A 20,612-nucleotide genomic window follows, 5' to 3' on the forward strand; every position below is an offset into this window, starting at 1 on the left:
TCAGTCCTAGGTAGAAAGGAATGTGTGTGTGTGTACATACAGTTGTGTTCAAAATAATAGCAGTGTGTTTAAAAACGTGAGTAAAGCTCAAAATCCTTATAATAGTTTTTATTTCCATGCATTAGGAACACTGCACATTATATTCCACATCAAAACATGAAGAAAAATGTATGAATATTTTAATTACTTTACAGAAAATGAAGAAAAATGAACATTGGGCTGTTCAAAAAAATAGCAGTGTCTGCATTTTTCATTACAAACTCCAAATATTTACTGTATAAACTGAAAAAATCTTAAGGATTTAGTATTCCTGTGAATCACTAAACTAATATTTAGTTGTATAACCACGGTTTCTGAGAACTTCTGGCACCTGTGAACAGGTATTCCAGCCCAGGATGATTTGACAACATTCCACAATTCCTCTGCATTTCTTGGTTTTGCCTCAGAAACAGCATTTTTGATGTCACCCCACAAGTTTTCTATCGGATTAAGGTCCGGGGATTGGGCTGGCCACTCCATAACTTTCATTTTGTTGGTCTTGAACCCTGATGCTGCTCGCTTACTGGTGTGTTTGGGGTCGTTGTCTTGTTGAAACACCCATTTTAAGGGCATTTCCTCTTCAGCATAAGGCAACATGACCTCCTCAAGTATTTTGATATATGCAAACTGATCCATGATCCCTGGTATGCGATAAATGGGCCCAACACCACAGTAAGAGAAACATCCCCATATCATGATGCTTGCACCACCATGCTTCACTGTCTTCAGAGTGTACTGTGGCTTGAATTCAGTGTTTGGGGGTCGTCTGAAATACTGTCTGCGGCTCTTGGACCCAAAAAGAACAATTTTACTTTCATCAGTCCACAAAATGTTTTTCCATTTCTCTTTAGGCCAGTCGAGGTGTTCTTTGGCAAATTGTATCCTCTTCAGCACGTCTTTTTTTTTAACAGTGGAACTTAGCGGGAGCTTCTTGCCGATAGATTAATTTCACACAGGCATCTTCTAATTGTCACAGTACTCACAGGTAACTTCAGACCGTCTTTGATCACCCTGGAGCTGATCATTGGCTGAGTCTTTGCCATTCTGGCTATTCTTCGATCCATTCGAATGGTAGTCTTCTGTTTTCTTCCACGTCTCTCTGGCTTTGCTGTCCATTTTAAAGCACTGGAGATCATTTTAGCTGAGCAGCCCATCATTTTCTGCACTTCTTTACAGTATACGTTTTCCCGTCTCCAATCAACGTTTTAATCAAAGCACGCTGTTCTTCTGAACAATGTCTGGAACGACCCATGTTTCTCATGGTTTCAGAGAGAAATGGATGTACAACATGTGCTGGCTTCATCCTTAAATTAGGGCCACCTGACTGACATCTGTTTTTTCACAGAATGAACTCCACACTGCTATTATTTTGAACACGTCCCTTTCACTTAATTATTCGATTACACAGACTCAGGAGCATGCATATCATGAATGTTGGGTCTGTTGGTTTTCTATGACTCTACTACACCTACTGATAAATTATTTGCCATGTAGTAATATAATTTCCACCAAAAACAGCGATTAATCTGGTTAGTCGTGTTGGACTGCTATTATTTTGAACACAAGTGTATATCTGATTAGCTCTGATGGACTTGTGTCCCAACCCGAGTACATTTCCTGCCCAGGGCTTCTGGAATAGGCTCTGGATTCACTGCAATGCTGCGCTTAGTAAAAATGAATGAAACATGGTTTAAAAAGCACACACGACAACCAGAATTAAATTGTGTTGTTTATTTGATGGTATCACCACGGAGGCTTTTGGACACGTTTGTAATTTGACATTACAAAATGCACACAGTATTCATGTAGTCTATGTGAAAATGTACTCTTGACTTCAAAAATCAACTGCCAAACATGGAGAGAAAAGAAAGTCAAGGCACATCATCTTCTAGAGAGCAGAACAAGTAAGACCATAAAGTTCAGACAGTGTTGTTCTGAGCAGATCTGCGCACTGAGCCAGTGCTTGGTCACGAAATAATGTCGACCTGTTTCATCACAGGATGCGTCCCCCCCCCCGCCTTTTTCCTCCCCTTTTCCTCCCCATGCTCAAAAAGTTCATGAACATTGTGCCCTGGACTTTGACAGGTCATATTTTTTGGTGTTAGATCTTCCATTCTGCAAAGCACATTCTCCTCCAAACAGCATATTAAAAGCACAGCAATTCAGCAAACGAATCAACATGTTTTCCTGAAGGGAAATTCATCAGTACATTTTCATTGGCTTTGATATGATCACAGTTCTAAAGCTCCCCCCCCCCCAACTCAAGAGGCATTAATGGATTTCAACAAGATAAAAACGACTCTAGACAAAACCAGGAAATCGTTTGTAATCTATTGTTTTACGTTCAACACAACATACATCCTATAGTTTCTACCTTGCCTTGGGATTAACTAACAAGTCTTGATTTAAATAATGGAGCCACATGGGCACCGCACACTCAGCGTTTTTTTTCTCCCAGTTCTTTTCAGTCATTTCAGTACACAGCTTCGACTAAAGTAAAACACAAAACACAATGGGAACTTAACTTAAAATGATATAAAAGAGGGTGTAAACAGAACACAAAACATTAAAACGAGTCTAAAGGGGGTGTACGTAGGTTACAGGGTTAGTGTGGAACTTTTTAGTAGTAGACGGAGAACAGCAGGAGTCACGCTGTATCCGACTCCTGTCCTCTTGGAGTCAGCATCTTTAATAGTGTTCCTCTATTGCTAATGAAGGTCATTAACACATTTTCTTCTGTGCTAAGAAAATAAACTTAACCCTAACTGATAGCAGGACTTTGTAAGAAGGATACAAACTGAGACCGGTAAAATAGAATATTTCTAAATATCAACCTTAAAAAAAAAAAAATCTCTAAAATAGTTCAATTAAATAGGTAATAGCAGTTAAGGTTGCAGCAGTTTCAACGGCAAGGGGAAAGTCTGAGGAGGTGGTCTCCTTTACAGCGAGCCTCAGATGTACGGATACTGAGTAACTCTACCGGGACTGAGCGGATAGCCGCTGTAAGTTCCGCTTCCTCTAGTGGTGCTGGTGTTTGGACCCACGTACGGGTGAGCAGGGAAATGTTGCTGGTAGTGGGCAGGCAATCCATGGACGACGCCACTCACCGGCTCTTTGGGGATCAGACCGGGTGCGTAGGGGCCGGCTGGAGCGTGGACGGAAGGGGAGGAGCCGTGGACGAGGAGTTGCTCCATGGCGTGAGGGGCGGACCCGGGATACGGGTAAAGGCCAGGAGCACTGGTGAAGGACACCGCCTCCTGGAGACGGTACTGAGAGGAGGAGGGCGGGTATGTCTGCTGGCGCCGCAGTGACAAGCCGATAGTGGAGTCTTGAGATGATGAAACTGTGGTCTGTCGAAACATTTTTTTAATTACTTTTAAAAATTCTAAAATATATGTCTTCACCAAAACTCCTACTGCTTAGTTGTATATTAAATGACAAATTGACAAAAGGGTCCAAAAGTCCACTAATAATTCACAATTATTCCACGAAATCAAGTCGTACATGAGCCATGTACGACAAGATTGAGTGGAATAATTATTTTATTTTATTCACATTCACTGGATTTTTAGAAACGGACCATTTTTATTTTTAGCAAATTCAATAAATAAAATCTTTATACAAATTAATTAAAAATCTTACCATCAAATACTTTCACTCCGTATTTTGTTGCTTTTTTTCATATTTTTGGGGTTTTGTTTTCAAGTAGAATTTTTATTTCGTCCTCGGTTGGTTCAGCAATGCGCTTCGCAATTTTGTTGTTTTTTTTCTACTCACGGTATATGAGCTGATATCCTAGTAGTAGAGTAGCCAATCAGAGCACGTGACTGCTCATATCCAGTGAATGTGGACAGAACAAGAACCGTTATCCTTTATTGAAAACTAATAAATTTGTCAGATTATAGTTCTGAATGAGAGTGGATTCTTTTGGACCTTTATTAAAATCACGAGGACTCTTTAAGAGCCACTCTCACAATAACATACCACGTATATGGAGCGGGTACTCACCTGGCTGAGGTTGAGTGGTTGGGATCTGCTGGGTTCTTGCTGATTAACACACTCTCCTGCGCTGCATGGCTGATGTGTGGCCATCCTCTTCGGTCTGATGTAGGTATTTTGCAGGACTCCTTTACGTGGCACAAGAAAATACATTTTTAAATCTGACCAGATATCTGAACACCTGAAATATGATCAATCCAATCTCATTTAACATGATTATCATGGGGGATACGACATTAGAAATGTACATTTACATTATGCTAACATTTACAACACTGAGCAGGTGAACGTTTCATAAACTTGAGATTATAGCAAGCAGGAAAACAAGCAATGGTTCACAGTGAAATTTTAAACAGAGTAGTGATGATAAACTGAAAGAATGCCTCATGAAACGTTTATAATAAAAACATCCTCTTGAACTGTGTTGCATTCATGTTATCAGAATGGCAGATTATAGAGACCACTCACCTGGAGCTGCTTTGGTAGATGCTGAGCTTTCCCTCGGCTGCATTTTCACTGACGGAACAACAATCGCTAAAGACTTTGCCAGATGTGAGGGCTGAGCTCCTACAATGCTGTTCCGGGGCAGAGGGGTCAGAGGGCTCGTGGTGGAGGAGTCGGAGTCGAGCACAGTCACACAGCTGATAACGTTGGCTCTCTGACTGGGTCCACAGCTAAGAGGAAAAACAGCAGCATTGAGAATTAGGACTGGAAAGGTGTGTGTATATATAAATATAAAACCTGAACTACACAAATTACTTGTTAAAATAGACTCCTGACAATCTCAAGACAATGCTCATAAGCACTTCTCTTATTTTTGCCTGGTATTAACAAATAATATTAAATCATATCATTAGAGCATAATACAGCTCATTAAACCATAATGCATTAAAATCCAACAGAATGAAAACTGTCTATTCATAAGCAATATGTTATTTATTTACAGTGGGGCAAAAAAGTATTTTGTCAGTCACCAATTGTGCAAGTTCTCCCACTTAAAAAGATGAGAGAGGCCTGTAATTTTCATCATAGGTACACCTCAACTATGAGAGACAGAATGGGGGGAAAGAATCCAGGAAATCACATTGTAGGATTTTTAATGAATTAATTGGTAAATTCCTCGGTAAAATAAGTATTTGGTCACCTACAAACAAGCAAGATTTCTGGCTCTCACAGACCTGTAACTTCTTCTTTAAGAGGCTCCTCTGTCCTCCACTCGTTACCTGTATTAATGGCACCTGTTTGAACTCATTATCAGTATAAAAGACACCTGTCCACAACCTCAAACAGTCACACTCCAACCTCCACTATGGCCAAGACCAAAGAGCTGTCAAAGGACACCAGAAACAAAATTGTAGACCTGCACCAGGCTGGGAAGACTGAATCTGCAATAGGTAAGCAGCTTGGTGTGAAGAAATCAACTGTGGGAGCAATTATTAGAAAATGGAAGACATACAAGACCACTGATAATCTCCCTCGATCTGGGGCTCCACGCAAGATCTCACCCCGCGGGGTCAAAATGATCACAAGAACGGTGAGCAAAAATCCCAGAACCACACAGAGGGACCTAGTGAATGACCTGCAGAGAGCTGGGACCAAAGTAACGAAGGCTACCATCAGTAACACACTACGCCGCCAGGGACTCAAATCCTGCAGTGCCAGACGTGTCCCCCGGCTTAAGCCAGTACATGTCCAGGCCCATCTGAAGTTTGCTAGAGAGCATTTGGATGATCCAGAAGAGGATTGGGAGAATGTCATATGGTCAGATGAAACCAAAATAGAACTTTTTGGTAAAAACTCAACTTGTCGTGTTTGGAGGAGAAAGAATGCTGAGTTGCATCCAAAGAACACCATACCTACTGTGAAGCATGGGGGTGGAAACATCATGCTTTGGGGCTGTTTTTCTGCAAAGGGACCAGGACGACTGATCCGTGTAAAGGAAAGAATGAATGGGGCCATGTATCATGAGATTTTGAGTGAAAACCTCCTTCCATCAGCAAGGGCATTGAAGATGAAACGTGGCTGGGTCTTTCAGCATGACAATGATCCCAAACACACCGCCCGGGCAACGAAGGAGTGGCTTCGTAAGAAGCATTTCAAGGTCCTGGAGTGGCCTAGCCAGTCTCCAGATCTCAACCCCATAGAAAATCTTTGGAGGGAGTTGAAAGTCCGTGTTGCCCTGCGACAGCCCCAAAACATCACTGCTCTAGAGGAGCTCTGCATGGAGGAATGGGCCAAAATACCAGCAACAGTGTGTGAAAACCTTGTGAAGACTTACAGAAAACGTTTGACCTCTGTCATTGCCAACAAAGGGTATATAACAAAGTATTGAGATGAACTTTTGTTATTGACCAAATACTTATTTTCCACCATAATTTGCAAATAAATTCTTTAAAAATCAGACAATGTGATTTTTTTCTGGATTTTTTTTCCTCATTCTGTCTCTCATAGTTGAGGTATACCTATGATGAAAATTACAGGCCTCTCATCTTTTTAAGTGGGAGAACTTGCACAATTGGTGACTGACTAAATATTTTTTGCCCCACTGTATTTCTCCATCCATCCAGAACCGCTTAAGGGTCGCGGGCAAGCGGCGGGGCCTGGACAAGTCACCAGGTCGTCACAGGGTTGACAGACGGAGACAAACCACCATTCACACCTACGGTCAATTTAGAGCCACCAATTAGTCCAACCTGCATGTCTTTGGACTGTGGGGGGGGGAAACTGGAACACCCGGAGGAAACCCACGCAGACACGGGGAGAACATGTTCCCAAGTGAACAGGAAGTGACCTCACCTGGCAGGGTGAAACTTCCTCTCATCCTCCTCATCCGAGTCGCTGTGAATGGTAATGACGCTGACAGCCGGGCTTGGCGTGTCAGAGATGATAATTGGCTGGGAGAGGACAGCAGTGCAGTAAGAAGAACGGCTGCAGTGAAAGGAGGAAATTATGACAATTCATTCTTTCTCTCAAGATCCCAAAGCCCATGTATGACATCTGAAGAATCCTAATATAAACACCACCAAGTTAACATATCTCTACTTTAAGAAAATGAAATAAAAATAACTTCTTTTTTTTTTTTTACTTTACATTTTTAACAAGGATAAATGTATATAGATGCTCCTGTACCATTTGGGACATTAAAGCTAAATTGAACAATTCTATGTAGATTATTTTTGTGATTTAAATGTGCACCTGTTGCTGGCTTCTCCACCTCGAGTCCTGATCCTCTTGCTCTGCGAGGGACGAGCAGTGCTGGACGCTCCACAGCCGAGGGCCTGAGCAGAGTCCACTATGTGAGGGTTCTGCTGGAGAACTGTACCATGAGATGCCCTAGGGAGGACGATTACACCATTAGACAAGGATCATCACAAAGATTTAAAAACAAACAAAAAACCACAGGCATTCAATGACTTCTCAGTGAATGAAGAGAGATTTATTTTATCCTACTATTTCATAAGTCCGAGGACTAAACTGTCTCAGAGCAGGAATAAATGATCCAGACTCAGCTCTCATGACGTATTATATTAGTGCATTCATTGGAGTACATGTCTTTAAGCGTAGCACTGTAGCCCATCTAAAGCATTTCAGATACCATACTGTAACTTTATATTCTGTACTGTTTTAAATCGTTCAGAAAATTATCTGTCCAGGCTATACGGCACCTACCTCCAGGTTGACGTCTGCTGGGCAGAGTTGCCTGTGTGGATGGTCTCCAGCGGTGAATCGGTGAGAGTTGTTCCTGCACCTGCACCGTGAAGAGCCATGCCTGGAACCTGCTGCCAGGCGGAGGGCAGAAGGATCTGCTGCGTGCCCGTCTGCCAGGCCTGCTGTGTGGACACACACATGCTGTAGGTTTTATAAAGCAGTCTATATATGATGCTGCTTCACAGAGTGAAACATGGGTTATTCTGTTAAAGTAACCCTGAACAAGGCTGGTAAGTCAAGTAGACAAATCGGATCAGGAACATATGGTTAACTTTAGTAGTGCCACTGTCAATATATTTTTTATATACATACACAGTGTAAACATGTGCGCGCGATGGGAAACAGGTGCACTGCTCTAATTTGCATATCATGCATATTCATAAAACAGTCATTTTTAGTATCCCTAGCCCGTTTTAGATTTATTATTTAATCATTCCACATTTATGCTTTTAAAAGGACAAATCAAGGGTACTTTAACACTCACAGTAAAATTCAGCAAAATATTGTATATATAAAGAATTAGATTAAAACAGCTGTACATGTACTTATAATTAATAACACAACATGGCATGATGGTACAGTCCTTTCACCAGCATGCAGATGAAATGCATGTAGCTTGAGCATGACCAGACACAAAGCGCAGCCCAAACTCAACAATCCAGATCTGCATCAAGTTCAGTGCTTCTTATTTTTCAAAAAAGTCTTTAAAAACACCCCCAGCCCTGAGCTCTCTTCCCCCCCCGCAAAAGCACAGGCTTACTTTCATCACATTACAAAGCCAAGACCAGCACACTGTGCAATAACCTTTCACAAGCGTTTAATGAAGATAGATAGATGAAGGGCAGAAAAATAAAACAGGTGGTCGAAGCCCAGTGACCTGTTGGAGGAGCACTAGCTGTTAAAAACAGATTAGAGTATGAATAAAAACAAAAAAAAGATGACTTTGCATAGAGGGCAATCGGGTCATAAACAAAAAAGAGCCAGGGCTTTGATGGCAGAGACAAAAGAAGACCTGTGGAACAACAAGGCTATGAAGAAGAATGTGAGCATTTTTTTTTTGTGCTGTGGACAAGGTGACCTTCCTCCCCTGAAAAAGACAAGAAGAGCAGGAGGTGGGGGAAGGGGGGGGGGGGGGGGGGGGGGGGGGGGGAGAGAACACCACGACAAGAAGCTGCAAGCAGCAAAAAACGGGCCAGTCAGCACATGCGTCCCATGCCTGGAGCAGACCTGCGCTGAGAGAGAATGGAGGGAGGAAGAAACAGACTCTAGGAAAGGGACAAAGGGAAGACAAGCTGAAAATGAGAGAAAATACTGCAAGTAGGGCAGAAAAGAGGTGGAAAAACAGGTTTAAAAAAAAAAAAAAATACACAAACACATGACTTGTACCACTGTACAATGGCAAAAATACATGAACACAATCTCATATACTAAAAATGCATCTCGTGTCCAGATGAATTTGAACCATGGTCACAACAGGTCATTTTTTTGCCTTTATACAGTAGTGGAGACGGATGAAAGAAGAAGAAAGACAAGAGCAGAAAGATTCCAACAGCAAGGGAAAGAACAGGGGTGGGAGTGGGGGGGGATGAAAGATGATCATGTTAGTGGTGGAGTCCTGGGTGGGTCTCTCTTTACCAGCACGGTGGCTGTCTGCTCCAGGAGGGAAGACCTTCCTGCCCCGCAGCCCAGCGCCAGGGGCAGCGGGTACTGAGCGGCCATGGGCACGCCCGCTGCCTGCGGATGCAACGTGGCCACCATCAGCGGCGTACAGGAGCCCTGTGGATGAAGTTTTGCCCAAAAGGAGGGCAAAAGGCAAGGGAAGGTTAGGGGGAAAAAAATATTTCACTTGGGGTCAAGAGTACAAGACTGCGATCTCACTCGGATTACAGAAAGATGTACAGGGCCTCCTCCTCCCTCTCCCTGCCACCTCCATTCATGATTAAATCAGAGACGATTTAACGATCAGTCATTTTGCAAGCAGGCAGACGCAGACAGACACATATACATATATATGAGAGAGAGAGAGAGAGAGAGAGAGAGAGAATTACCTGGCCAAGCATGCCTGGCTGAATCTGGAGAGACTGGGTGTTCTGGCTCTGCTGGACCACAGGAACACCATTCTCCATCCTGACTGGGTAGCTGGAGGTCTTGCTGGAAGATGAAAGACCTTCAAGGGGGATGAGAAAGAAGAAGAAAAAAAAAAAAATCAAAAACACACATGAATATCACAATCATAGATGCACTTCAAAAGCAATTCTCAATGCTGAAACTAATATACATACACACAACGTAAGGTTTGGACAGAGCTACAAAACTTGTTCAATCTGGAGGCGGGGCTAACTTCTGGGCTTGAAAAATGTACACCTAAAGGCAGAAATGAGAACCCTAGCTAAATTTTCTGCAGAGCAATAATGTGAAATCAAAGATAGTAAAGTGTATTTTATATGATCGACATTTTTTTTTTCACTGCATTTTCTCCAAATTTGGTTTTGTCCCTATCGCACACCTAATAAAAAGTAAAGGTGAAGGCTAACACATGCTTCCTGAGGCACATGACGCAAACCAGTGCATCTTTTCAAACTGCTGCTCATGCATCGCTGCATGAAAAGCACTTTTTAACCTCTTCTGTGTGCACGAGGTAACCGATGTCCCTGATTGGCTAGTGGTGCGCTGATTGATGGGAGGGAAGAAAGAAATGCTTTACAAACTACTGCTTTAAGACAAAATCTTTTCCTGGTGTATGAATTCACAATCAAATAAATCTTGTGGACTGTTTTATGGATGACATGACGTGCAATTTAAAGAACATGGAAAAAGTAAAAGGATGTATGTATAACGTGCTTCTTTTTACCCTGGATGGTAGTGGGCGGGCAGACGATGAGGGTCTGCTGGAATGGCTCGCTTTGGCCACACAGCTGAGGTGGGCGGCTCTGAAGGGGGATGCTGGACTGGGCCAGACCCGGGATGTTTATAGTGGCCTGTTGATAAAGAGCTGGCTGGTAATTGAGGAGAGGCACCGCTCCACCGGCTGAAGGAACCTGAGAACACACCCGGGCACATGCACACATTCAAATGAAGTGTCTTGAAGGTCTTTTACCTAACAAAAGTATAACAAGAACAAGCCTTTGTACTCGTACCCCACCTGGAGAGTACATTTTTCGCAATAGCTTGTTATCTAATTGCTATACTGTCAAGCTGATTAAATACATGACTACGGCCCATATTTACAATCCTCAGAGCAGGTCTACTGTTTTTGAATCTGCTGTGCTTTAGCATGTTCTCAGTGTACACAAAAGAATGTGTGGGGGAAAAAACAAACAAACAAACAAACAAACAAACAAACAAACAAACACACTGAGGATAAAAAGTGCAGACATTCTGGTAGTTCGTGAATACAAATGTCAAGCTTGTAAGTAAAGAACTAAAAACAAAGCCAGTATTGTTGATACTAAACTACCAGACACATTTGGTCTAAACTCAGCAGTACCTGGTTGTTCTGGTTGAGTTGACTGCTGAAGGTCACAGTCAGATTGCCTGCAGCACCAGGAACAGTATTCGCAGCAAACAGAGCTTTCCCATTGTCGTAACTGCTGTTCCTCCTCTTACATAGCTCCATGTTCTGAAAGCACGACTTGACACTGAAAAAAAAAGAGGAAAAAAAAAAAAAAGTGCTTAGAACCTTCAGCAGGTTACATACATACTCAAATCTTTGTTCAAGCAGTCCCTCCCAGAAACCCTTGCACAGCAAGTCCTTACTGAGAGCTGTGAGGAAAGTCCAGCAAATGGCTCATCGTGACAAAAGGATGCGCCAGGGTCTTGCTGGGAGTGATTCTCTTATCCGCGTCGAGCCGCAGCATCCGTTTCAACAGGTCGATGAACTCCCGCCGGTCGGCTTTCTCCGCCAGCATGTCCGTGCCCTCCAGGTGAGAGGACAAATTGACCTGGAACAGGATCAGCATCAGGGCAAAAGTCACGGAGAGTAATTTTAAGTAGGGCGATCTGTGGAAAAACTCATATCAAGTAGTCTGTGTGGTTTTTTTTTTTTAAAAATACCTGCATCATGTCATCCAGACAATTAAAGATGTACTTTCGTGCTTCTTTGGACTTGATGCCCATTTCTGCCTCATGCTCTGCTGGGGTCTGTGGAAGAAAAATAAATTAATTAATTAAAATAAATAATAATAATAATAATAATAATAATAATAAAGATGAGGTTCGCAATCCCAGACGTATTCTGCATCAATGGTGAGAAAATGATACAAATAAATAAACAAAAACACACCTTCAACCTCCACAGTGGATAGCTGGAGTCAGGACCTCTGTGGAAAAAACGGCTGGTCTTTGTCCCGGCGCTCAGAAGATATTCTGCTGGCAAACCCTGAGTCTGAGAAATGTAGCGGATCTGCAAGAAAACCTCGTCCTTTATTGCTGTGCATACCAATAAAATATATTTTCCTGATCCAAAGAGAAGGTTATCTTACCTGGTCATACTCGGATGCGCCAGGATACAGCGGCCATCCGAGGAAAAGCTCAGCGATGACGCAACCCAGTGACCACATGTCGATGGCTTCACAGAAGGGCAGGCCAAGGATGATCTCGGGTGCTCTAAAAACAGGAAAACAACATCAGGGATTAGAGCCAATATACAAGAGCTCTCAGGGTCATGCTATTTGTTAGCTGTATTTAAAATTTAAAACAAAACAAAAAAAACCCAAAAACTTTTATTGACTCAAAGATAAGTCAAAATTTAGACACATAAAACAAACCTGAATAGTATTTCATATTAATGAAGTTTATATCCTTATAGCTTCATCTGATTATCTCTAATGTCATGAACAATATCTGCAAAATGCCTGAACACTTCTGGACTCACACACCTGTAGTAGCGGGACTGAAGGTAGGTGGAGCACACGGCCTTGGAGACATGACTGGCTGAGCCGAAGTCGATCACCTTCACCCTGTACGGCTGCCTGACAGGGTCCACCAGCATGATGTTCTCTGGTTTGAGGTCGGCATGGATCAGGCCCAAACTTTTGAGCTTCATGAGCGCCGTGGCCACCTGCTGCAGGATGGGCCGGATGTGGCGCAGAGGCAGTGGGCTGAACTTGCTGTGCTTCAGGAAGTCATAGAGGTTCTGCTCCAGCATCTCGAACACCAAACACGTGTGACCTTTGTGCTGGAAGCACTCGTAAGAGCGTACAAAATTGTATTCGTCTGCGTTCTCAGCACTCAGCCTGTTCAGGATGCTCACCTGAAGGGCAGGAGGATTGACAAAACTTTAATTCATAAAAAATTAATAATAATAAACAACAACAACGTGTTATATTTAACCACATCTGCAGCAGACCTGTTAGCATTTTTTGTGCATTTCCTGACCAATGTTAAAGGAGTGATTTGTCATTTTAGAGCCCGCGACTGTGGATGAGACAAGTCAGGATTCCAGTGACGTGTAATTCAATGGTTTCTGGGGCGTTAAATTAACACATACCCCTCGAGTTACTTTTTAACAAGAGTGCACTCATGTGCAGAACTAATTTCTGGGCCAGAAAAATGCACGTAGAAGCTTTGTAAGAAACATTAAAATGAGCAGTGCGTGGTAGACTGAGAAAGCTCGGACCAAAAAAAAAGCCACAAATTTCTTACCTCTATCTGTCCTTGGCGTGCGTAGGACGGATGGTTCTTTAGGATCTTAATCGCCACAATTTCATTGGTGCCCCTTTTCCAACACTTTGCCACCTGTCCAAACGTGCCACGCCCAAGGAACTCCAGCACTTCATAACTACTAGACACAGAGCAGAGGATCTCATGCTGGACGAGCTGGTAATCTCCTTCACAGTTTGAGCTGCTGCTCTTGGTGGTTGGTGCAGAGTGGGCAATGGATTGGGCCGTGGTGCCAACAGCAGCAGTGCGAGCAGAGAAGGCAGGAGCTGACAGCTCCTCGAGGATCTGGACGCTCCCGCTGCCACTGTCAGCCCCTGCTGACCTTTCAATTTCCTCGTTCTTCCGCTTTACACCATACCTCTGCCCACGGGCGGCGTGGAGATCCGAAGCCTGGGTATTGTGGGATACCCGGCGGGCCTGAGCGTGACTACCAGTGCTGTCGGCAGCTCGAACCACCACTTGGCACCGAGAGGCAGGCGGGAATACCAGGCCCGAGGTGCTGAAGGGGAGAGCAGTTGCTGGGTTGAAGCCGTAGGAGCCATAGGCATCCGTGTCCCATGCGCAACTCTCCACCTTCATCTTCTTTACCCGGCAGAAGGCACTGGAAGACACAGACGGGGGCGAGAAGACTTGCAGCTGCGAGGCCATGCCTGGAAGAGGAAGCTGATTTTTATTTACAAATCTGCACCACTCATATGTAATCTAACTACGTGCACTAGAGGGCAGTGTCCCATGAGCCAAAACAGAAAAGGAAGGGATGACAAGAAAAAGGTTTGACATGCCAAGATGCAAAATATCAGAGGCAGTGAATTTAGTTGTTAAGCCTGTACTTCACAGGTTCCAGGAGTACCACATGTACTAAAGGAGTCAGTCTTTTCCCCTTCTCTAACACACACACACACACACACACACACACCAACCAACTCAGGAAGGACTAAAATGTACAGGATAGACAGTACTCCAGGACCAGGAATGGGAACCTTGGCTGTAATTGATCATTTGTGGCAATAATATTGTGCTGCACTGCGTCTTGCACTTGTGCCTTCCCTTTTCATCCACAACAGCAAATCCTCACTACAGAGTTACCCTATTTATCTCTTATTATTGTACGTTCCAGGACACGCTGTTCAGCCTGGCTATTTAACCCATTGCACATATTATCTGCCTCTCACACATTCATCTTCATCCTATGACCCATTTTTACACACTCCGGAACATTCTGCACAGCTTGGACTTCAAAACAACCCATGTATGTACTCTCTAAATATGTCCACTTTTCAAAGTTGCATATTTTAGATTCTTCTTGTTTTTGAGTCTGTTTATATAACTACTTTTAACTTTTTTTTTAAATAAAAAAACATTATTCTATCTTACCTGTTCAACTACCAGTCACCAAAACAAATCCGTTGTATGCGAGATGGAACTCGAGTCCTGATTCGAATTTTGATTCTAAACACTTCGCGTGCAAATGACGTCACGCTCGACGTCACAAACCCGGAAGTCAGCCAGGTTGGATGATAAACTATCCGAGGACTTTAAAAAAGTCCTTCATTTATTTATTTATTTATTTATAAAAATAAATAAAAAAAAAACATTTGAAACTATTTACATAATTACTGTCGCACAGTTAAAAGTGCCTGGTTTTCTAAATAATAAATACATTTATAATTTTTTTTATGATAAATACATATCATACTGAGCATATTTCCCACATTAAACAAAGTACTTTGTCTCTTCTGCATCTTTCAGTTCTTTTAAATCCAGGCTGAATACTTTCTTCTTTCCCGCTGCCTTTTATTAAATCAAATTTGAGACTTTTGATTAATTCCTCGCTCTGGACTGGAACTTTTATTCTGTCGTCTGCCATTTTTCTTTCAAAACAAATCCAGGTTCGGCACCAACACTCAAATTAGGACACAATAAGATCAAGACGAAAGATCTTTAAAAACAAGCATAATCAGAATATCAAAATGTTTTTATATATATATATATATATATATATATATATATATATATATATATATATATATACACACACTACTTATGTACACATCCTTGCATTCTGGATTTGTATATCATCCAACATGGCGGCTGCATAACCCTGTTTTTGTCACGTGGTTGCACATGAAGACTAGGGACGATCTGTTTCATATCATCGTAGCTGTCACGTATGGAATGTCACCTCTCCTGTGAAACGATCATGCTGTACTTGGCACTCGTTCTGGTTTGTTTTGAATGTTCCTTGTCCTAACCCTGATGCCACTTCTCTAATCTGTCAATCAGCATTTACACAATGCGTCGCTAAAACCTTGGTGTGCACTTCAAGGTCCTTTGCAAACCAGTGTGAGATTATGCTTACCCACAAACCCCTACTCTGCATAATGATGCAAATATTTATGTGCAGCTCTTTAGCAGAAATCAGCCTGAACTTATCAGATATCTCAAAAGGTAATGGACAGGGTCCAACAAAGTAACTACAGACAAGGATCTGATCAGGTACTAAAACATGACACTACAGTAGACAATGTTTTCCAGATGATTGCCTATTAGCTGGAATTATTATTATTATTCTCTGTATAAATGACCAAATATCGTGAATGGGAAGAAAGCTGTCCAGACTTCCAAACACGATCCTGCACAACGCTGCAAAGGAAATAAATACGTACATAAGGCAATACTTTCGGACCATTTCAGCAAAGACAAAACTGACTAGAATATAATATATTACACATCTGTGTTGACACTGTCAGTGACAGGAGCTGCTAAACGACTCCACCCGTTTCTACAGAACTGCACTGTCCACATCTCATACAGCCATCAGTGTTACACTAACTCGTCCCTAATTCATAGGCTATACACACCGGAGAAGCCACCATTTATAAAACAACGCACTGTATTTTTCCATAAGGCACAGAAAGTCAGTTAGAGCTCAGCCGTTCGTTATCACAGAGCCTCCGAACCAACATTAGCAACAGACAGACGACGCTTTGGTTGCAGTGGCAGCTTCACAAAAACACCACAGAGAACAGCTGCTTAAGAAGAAATGGCGTGGAAAATATACAACCACAAAACATATATTACTTAGCTGGAAGGCAGGCGTACCTGAGTTCATTCGTCCTCTTTTCGTGGACCAGTGCAGAGAGGTTTAAATCCCACGGATGTCGGATTAGGCCTTCATTGTTAGCTCACTGGCTAGTTTTCAACATGGAGCCGAAGTGACACCGGCCCGCAACACACACCAGCCGAAAACAAACTCATTCCCAAACTTATCAGTCACACAAAGGTTCAGTCCGACGCCTTGTTCTTTTAATCCTCGAAGTCAAATATGTCAAAACGCGCTTTTAAAAGCCCCAAAGCCTTGTTTCACCAGAATATCGCAAGTCCGATTATCAGCTGCTTGACTCAGGCTTCCTGCCCGCAGAACTGCGCATGCGCAAACAACCCAAGCTCGCTGCGCATGCGCGCAAGTGTCCTTCCTGCGAACCACGCGCCCTGTTACTAGAATCAATACAGGACGTCACGCAGGCCTATGATTGGGAATTACCCGGACAACGTCATTCAGAGTTTCTCCATGAACACTGTACAGTCCGGGCTGTGACTAATGAAGGAAACTCAGCGTGTTCAGAGAAAAACAGTAGGAACATTACAACAGTCCAACTGCACCTAAAATCCTGTGTCAGAATATTAATACTGAACTAGACAAAGCCAGTTTCTGAATGTGACATAAACATGACTGTCTGTATAATTTACAAGAAGGTGTACATGCAGGAGTAGGCTAGCAGGGCTCAGTCTGTCTTTCAAAGATAAAGGACATCAGGATAAAGTTTCATTTCTGACATCCAGATCAGATATTTACTCTTAATACAGCTTCAGCCCAAAAGTTTGTCCATGTGAGCCTCCTTGCTCAGACATGCACACAAATTTCCTATGAGATTCAGATCAGGGCTTTGCGATTTGGAGGTACGCGTCAGATCATTGTCCTGCTATTGTCCGGCCGAGTTGCAACCAAGTTTTAACTCCCTGGATGATGTCTTGAAGGGCTGCGTCGGTGTTTCTAGATCATACTTCCTCACAAGCAATCAATTTTATGTCGTAGCTACATTAGTCCCTTTTCCCAAAAACACCCTCACAACATGATGCTACCACCCCCGTGCTTCAGAATTGGGATGGTGTTCTTCAGAGTAAAAGCATCACCCTTTGCTCTCCATACATACTGCTGATCATTAGGGCCAAACAGTTCAACTTTTGTTTCATCTGACCAGAGAACACTCTATACTCGTTTAAAAGACTAGGTCTTTGTCCTGTAAACTTCATTCTTGTTTTGTTTTTTTTAATGCAAGTCAGGCCATGACAATGTAGACAATGAATCTCTTAATGAGACTTGTGCACCGGGGTTAAGGCAGCCATGGCCTGAAGGTTAGAGAAGGGGCCCAAAGGGTCACCGGTTCAATTCCCAGGACCAGGAGGAAAAAAATGTGAGGGGAGTTGAGTGAGTGAACAGCACTTTCCCCTCCCTCTGTATCGTGGCTGAAGTGCCCTTGAGCAAGGCACCGAACCCCCAACTGCTCCCCGGTTGCTCTAGCATCGCTGCCCGCTGCTCCGGGTGTGTGTTCACTGTTTCAGATGGGTTAAGTGCAGAGGAGGAATTTCACTGTGCTCGAGTGACAAATAAAGGCTTCTTCTTCTAACTTAACTATAACAACTGGCCATCCAAAGCTTCTTAAAGTTATTATAGTAATTTCAGGAATTTAAAAGACACTTTAAAGAGCCATTCAGCATATCAGGTAATCATAGAGAAGGAAATTCCCACTAGATTTTATCTCCATTTTATAGCCTGCTTTGCTTGATAAATCCATACAACCTCATCAGCAGTGATTGAGAAGACACATGTGAATACAGCTGCTGGGTGGAATGAATGCAAATGAGGTGAATTATTTACTTTATCTTCCTTTTCCTCCTAAATGCCTCTGGAGCAGAATAAAAGTAGACTGAATAACCAACCACTGTGTAATCCAAGCACAAATTATGTATCAATTAGAAATCACAAATGCAGCTGCTTTCACTATCAGTCATTCAGTGTACCGTATATAGGTAATAGTTTGCTCCATGTTATCCTTATTATGCCATTGAGAAGACCTTGTGATACAATGCATTCAAAAAGGTTCTTTGTAGAGCTATTGATAGATGTTACATTTTAGTTTCTCATCTAATATCACAATATTTTTTTCTTTGTAACACAGAAACCACCTGTTAATGCATTTTCCATGAAAGTTACAGTATCTCGGCGGCACGGTGTCGCCTCACAGCAAGAAGGTCCTGGGTTCGAGCCCAGCAGCCGGCGAGGGCCTTTCTGTGTGGAGTTTGCATGTTCTCCCCGTGTCTGCGTGGGTTTCCTCCGGGTGATCCGGTTTCCCCCACAGTCCAAAGACATGCAGGTTAGGCTCATTGGTGGCTCTAAATTGACCGTAGGTGTGAATGTGAATGGTTGTTTATCTCTGTGTCAGCCTTGCGATAACCTGGCGACTTGTCCAGGGTGTACCCCGCCTCTCGCCCATAGTCAGCTGGGATAGGCTTCAGCTTGCCTGCGACCCTGTAGAACAGGATACGCGGCTACAGATAAGGGATGGATAGAAAGTTACAGTATCTCAATCTTATTAATGAGACAAATACATTGTCCAGTTCCTACCAGTGGCATTATTGAGCCCAAATGTCTGTAATGCTGTGCTGGACCTCAACCACTGTTCCATGAATGTTGTTTTGGAGAGCACTTTGGAGACAGATTTAAATATTCCCTTTACCTTGTCCTTAAAAAATTACATACACACAGAGCCCTCCACTATTATTATTATTAGCACTCCTTGTAAAGATTGGTAAAAACAGTTAGAAAAAAATTCACCTTTTGGTGAAGTTGCTTCATTTCACACTGAAAAAAATGAGAAAAATCCAACTGTTAATTGAAACAAATTTATTCAGAGAAAAACAAATTCCTCCTCAAGAAATAATTAGTTTCAACAAAAACACACATGCCATTATTATTGGCACTCCTGCAATTAATACTTTGTCAAAAAAAAAAAAAGAGTCTTCTCCTATAACATTTGATAAGGTTGGAGATACAGAGCAGGGCATCTGAGACCATTTCTCTCTACACAATCTCTCCAGATCATCCAGGGTCCTCTGCCCTCTCTTGTGCTCTCAGCTCAGCCGACAGGTTTTCAATGGGGTTCAGGTCAGGGGACTGAGATGGTCGTGGCAGAAGTTTGATTCTGTGCTCAGCTAACCATTTTCGTGTTGAGTTGGACATATGCTTCAGATCGTTGTCCTGCTGGAAGATCCAAAGATGAGCCAGTTTTAGTTTTTTCGCAGAGGCAGATGCATTTTCACTACGTTCACACTGCAGGCTGAAGTGACTCAAATCCGATTTTTTCGCCCGTATGTGACCTGTAGCCGATCTTTTATTGACAATATGAACAACACAGGTCCGATTTTTTCAAATCCGACCCAGGCCGTTTGGATATGTGGTCCTAATTCCGATTCCTATCCGATCTTTTCATATGCGACTTCAGTCTGAACCGTCAGGTCGCATTCATCCAACTTATACGTCATCAACAAGCCACAAACGTCACTATTCTGCGCTGAAGTAGGCGGCGGGTCGCTCAAAAAAAGTTACAACAACAAAACCCTTGCCCTCTTCCTTCTCAACCTCCTCCTTAACATCAGGCTATTGTGCATGTTCTGGCTCCGTCGCAACAACAACTGCATCATCGCCAGGTACTCCATGCTGGCTACTGTCATACACAGGAAACTTTAGGTTTCTTCCGTAAACACTGGCCATGCTCACTGCGTGTGACGTCGTCGTATCCTGCAATGCGCATGCAGAACACTTTTAGGTCGCTTTTCGTTCATACTGAGGATCACATACAAGTCGCATATATTTGTTAATGTGAACGACCTCACAAAAAAATCGGAATTGAGCATTAAGCCTTGCAGTGTGAACGTAGTGAGAGATTTAAAACGTTCTGGTATTTCATGGCGTTCATGATGCCCTGTACCCTAACAAGGTTTCCAGGGTCTTTGGAGGAAAAACAGCCCCAAAACATCACAGAACTTCTACTGTAGTTTACAGTTTGGATTGGGTTCTTTTCATCATAGCCATCCTTTTTACTTCAAACCCACCTTGAGGGTTTATTACCAAAAAGCTCTATTTT

At 42.7% G+C, this 20,612-nt stretch overlaps 1 protein-coding gene across 4 annotated transcripts; it reads right to left on the reverse strand.

The window, feature by feature from the left end:
• Nucleotides 1–1,755: 1,755 nt before the first annotated feature.
• hipk1b (homeodomain interacting protein kinase 1b) lies at nt 1,756–16,851 on the reverse strand. Of its 4 annotated transcripts, none has more exons than XM_060910850.1 (17): nt 16,510–16,851; nt 13,390–14,057; nt 12,624–12,997; nt 12,228–12,351; nt 12,029–12,148; nt 11,800–11,886; nt 11,503–11,687; nt 11,234–11,384; nt 10,598–10,784; nt 9,795–9,913; nt 9,382–9,522; nt 7,708–7,865; nt 7,234–7,371; nt 6,835–6,966; nt 4,507–4,712; nt 4,048–4,166; nt 1,756–3,389 (listed from the first exon to the last, which is right to left on the reverse strand). In XM_060910850.1, the coding sequence occupies exons 1-17, from the start codon at nt 16,517–16,519 to the stop codon at nt 2,991–2,993; spliced, it is 3,318 nt and encodes a 1,105-aa protein (XP_060766833.1). In that variant the 5' UTR covers nt 16,520–16,851; the 3' UTR covers nt 1,756–2,990. The 4 variants fall into 4 exon arrangements, with proteins under 4 accessions (XP_060766833.1, XP_060766832.1, XP_060766835.1 ...); XM_060910849.1 differs by having other exon boundaries at nt 7,708–7,868; XM_060910852.1 differs by lacking the exon at nt 9,382–9,522.
• Nucleotides 16,852–20,612: the final 3,761 nt, after the last annotated feature.

The sequence above is a fragment of the Neoarius graeffei genome, chromosome 26, assembly GCF_027579695.1.
Source record: "Neoarius graeffei isolate fNeoGra1 chromosome 26, fNeoGra1.pri, whole genome shotgun sequence".
NCBI lineage: Eukaryota > Metazoa > Chordata > Actinopteri > Siluriformes > Ariidae > Neoarius > Neoarius graeffei.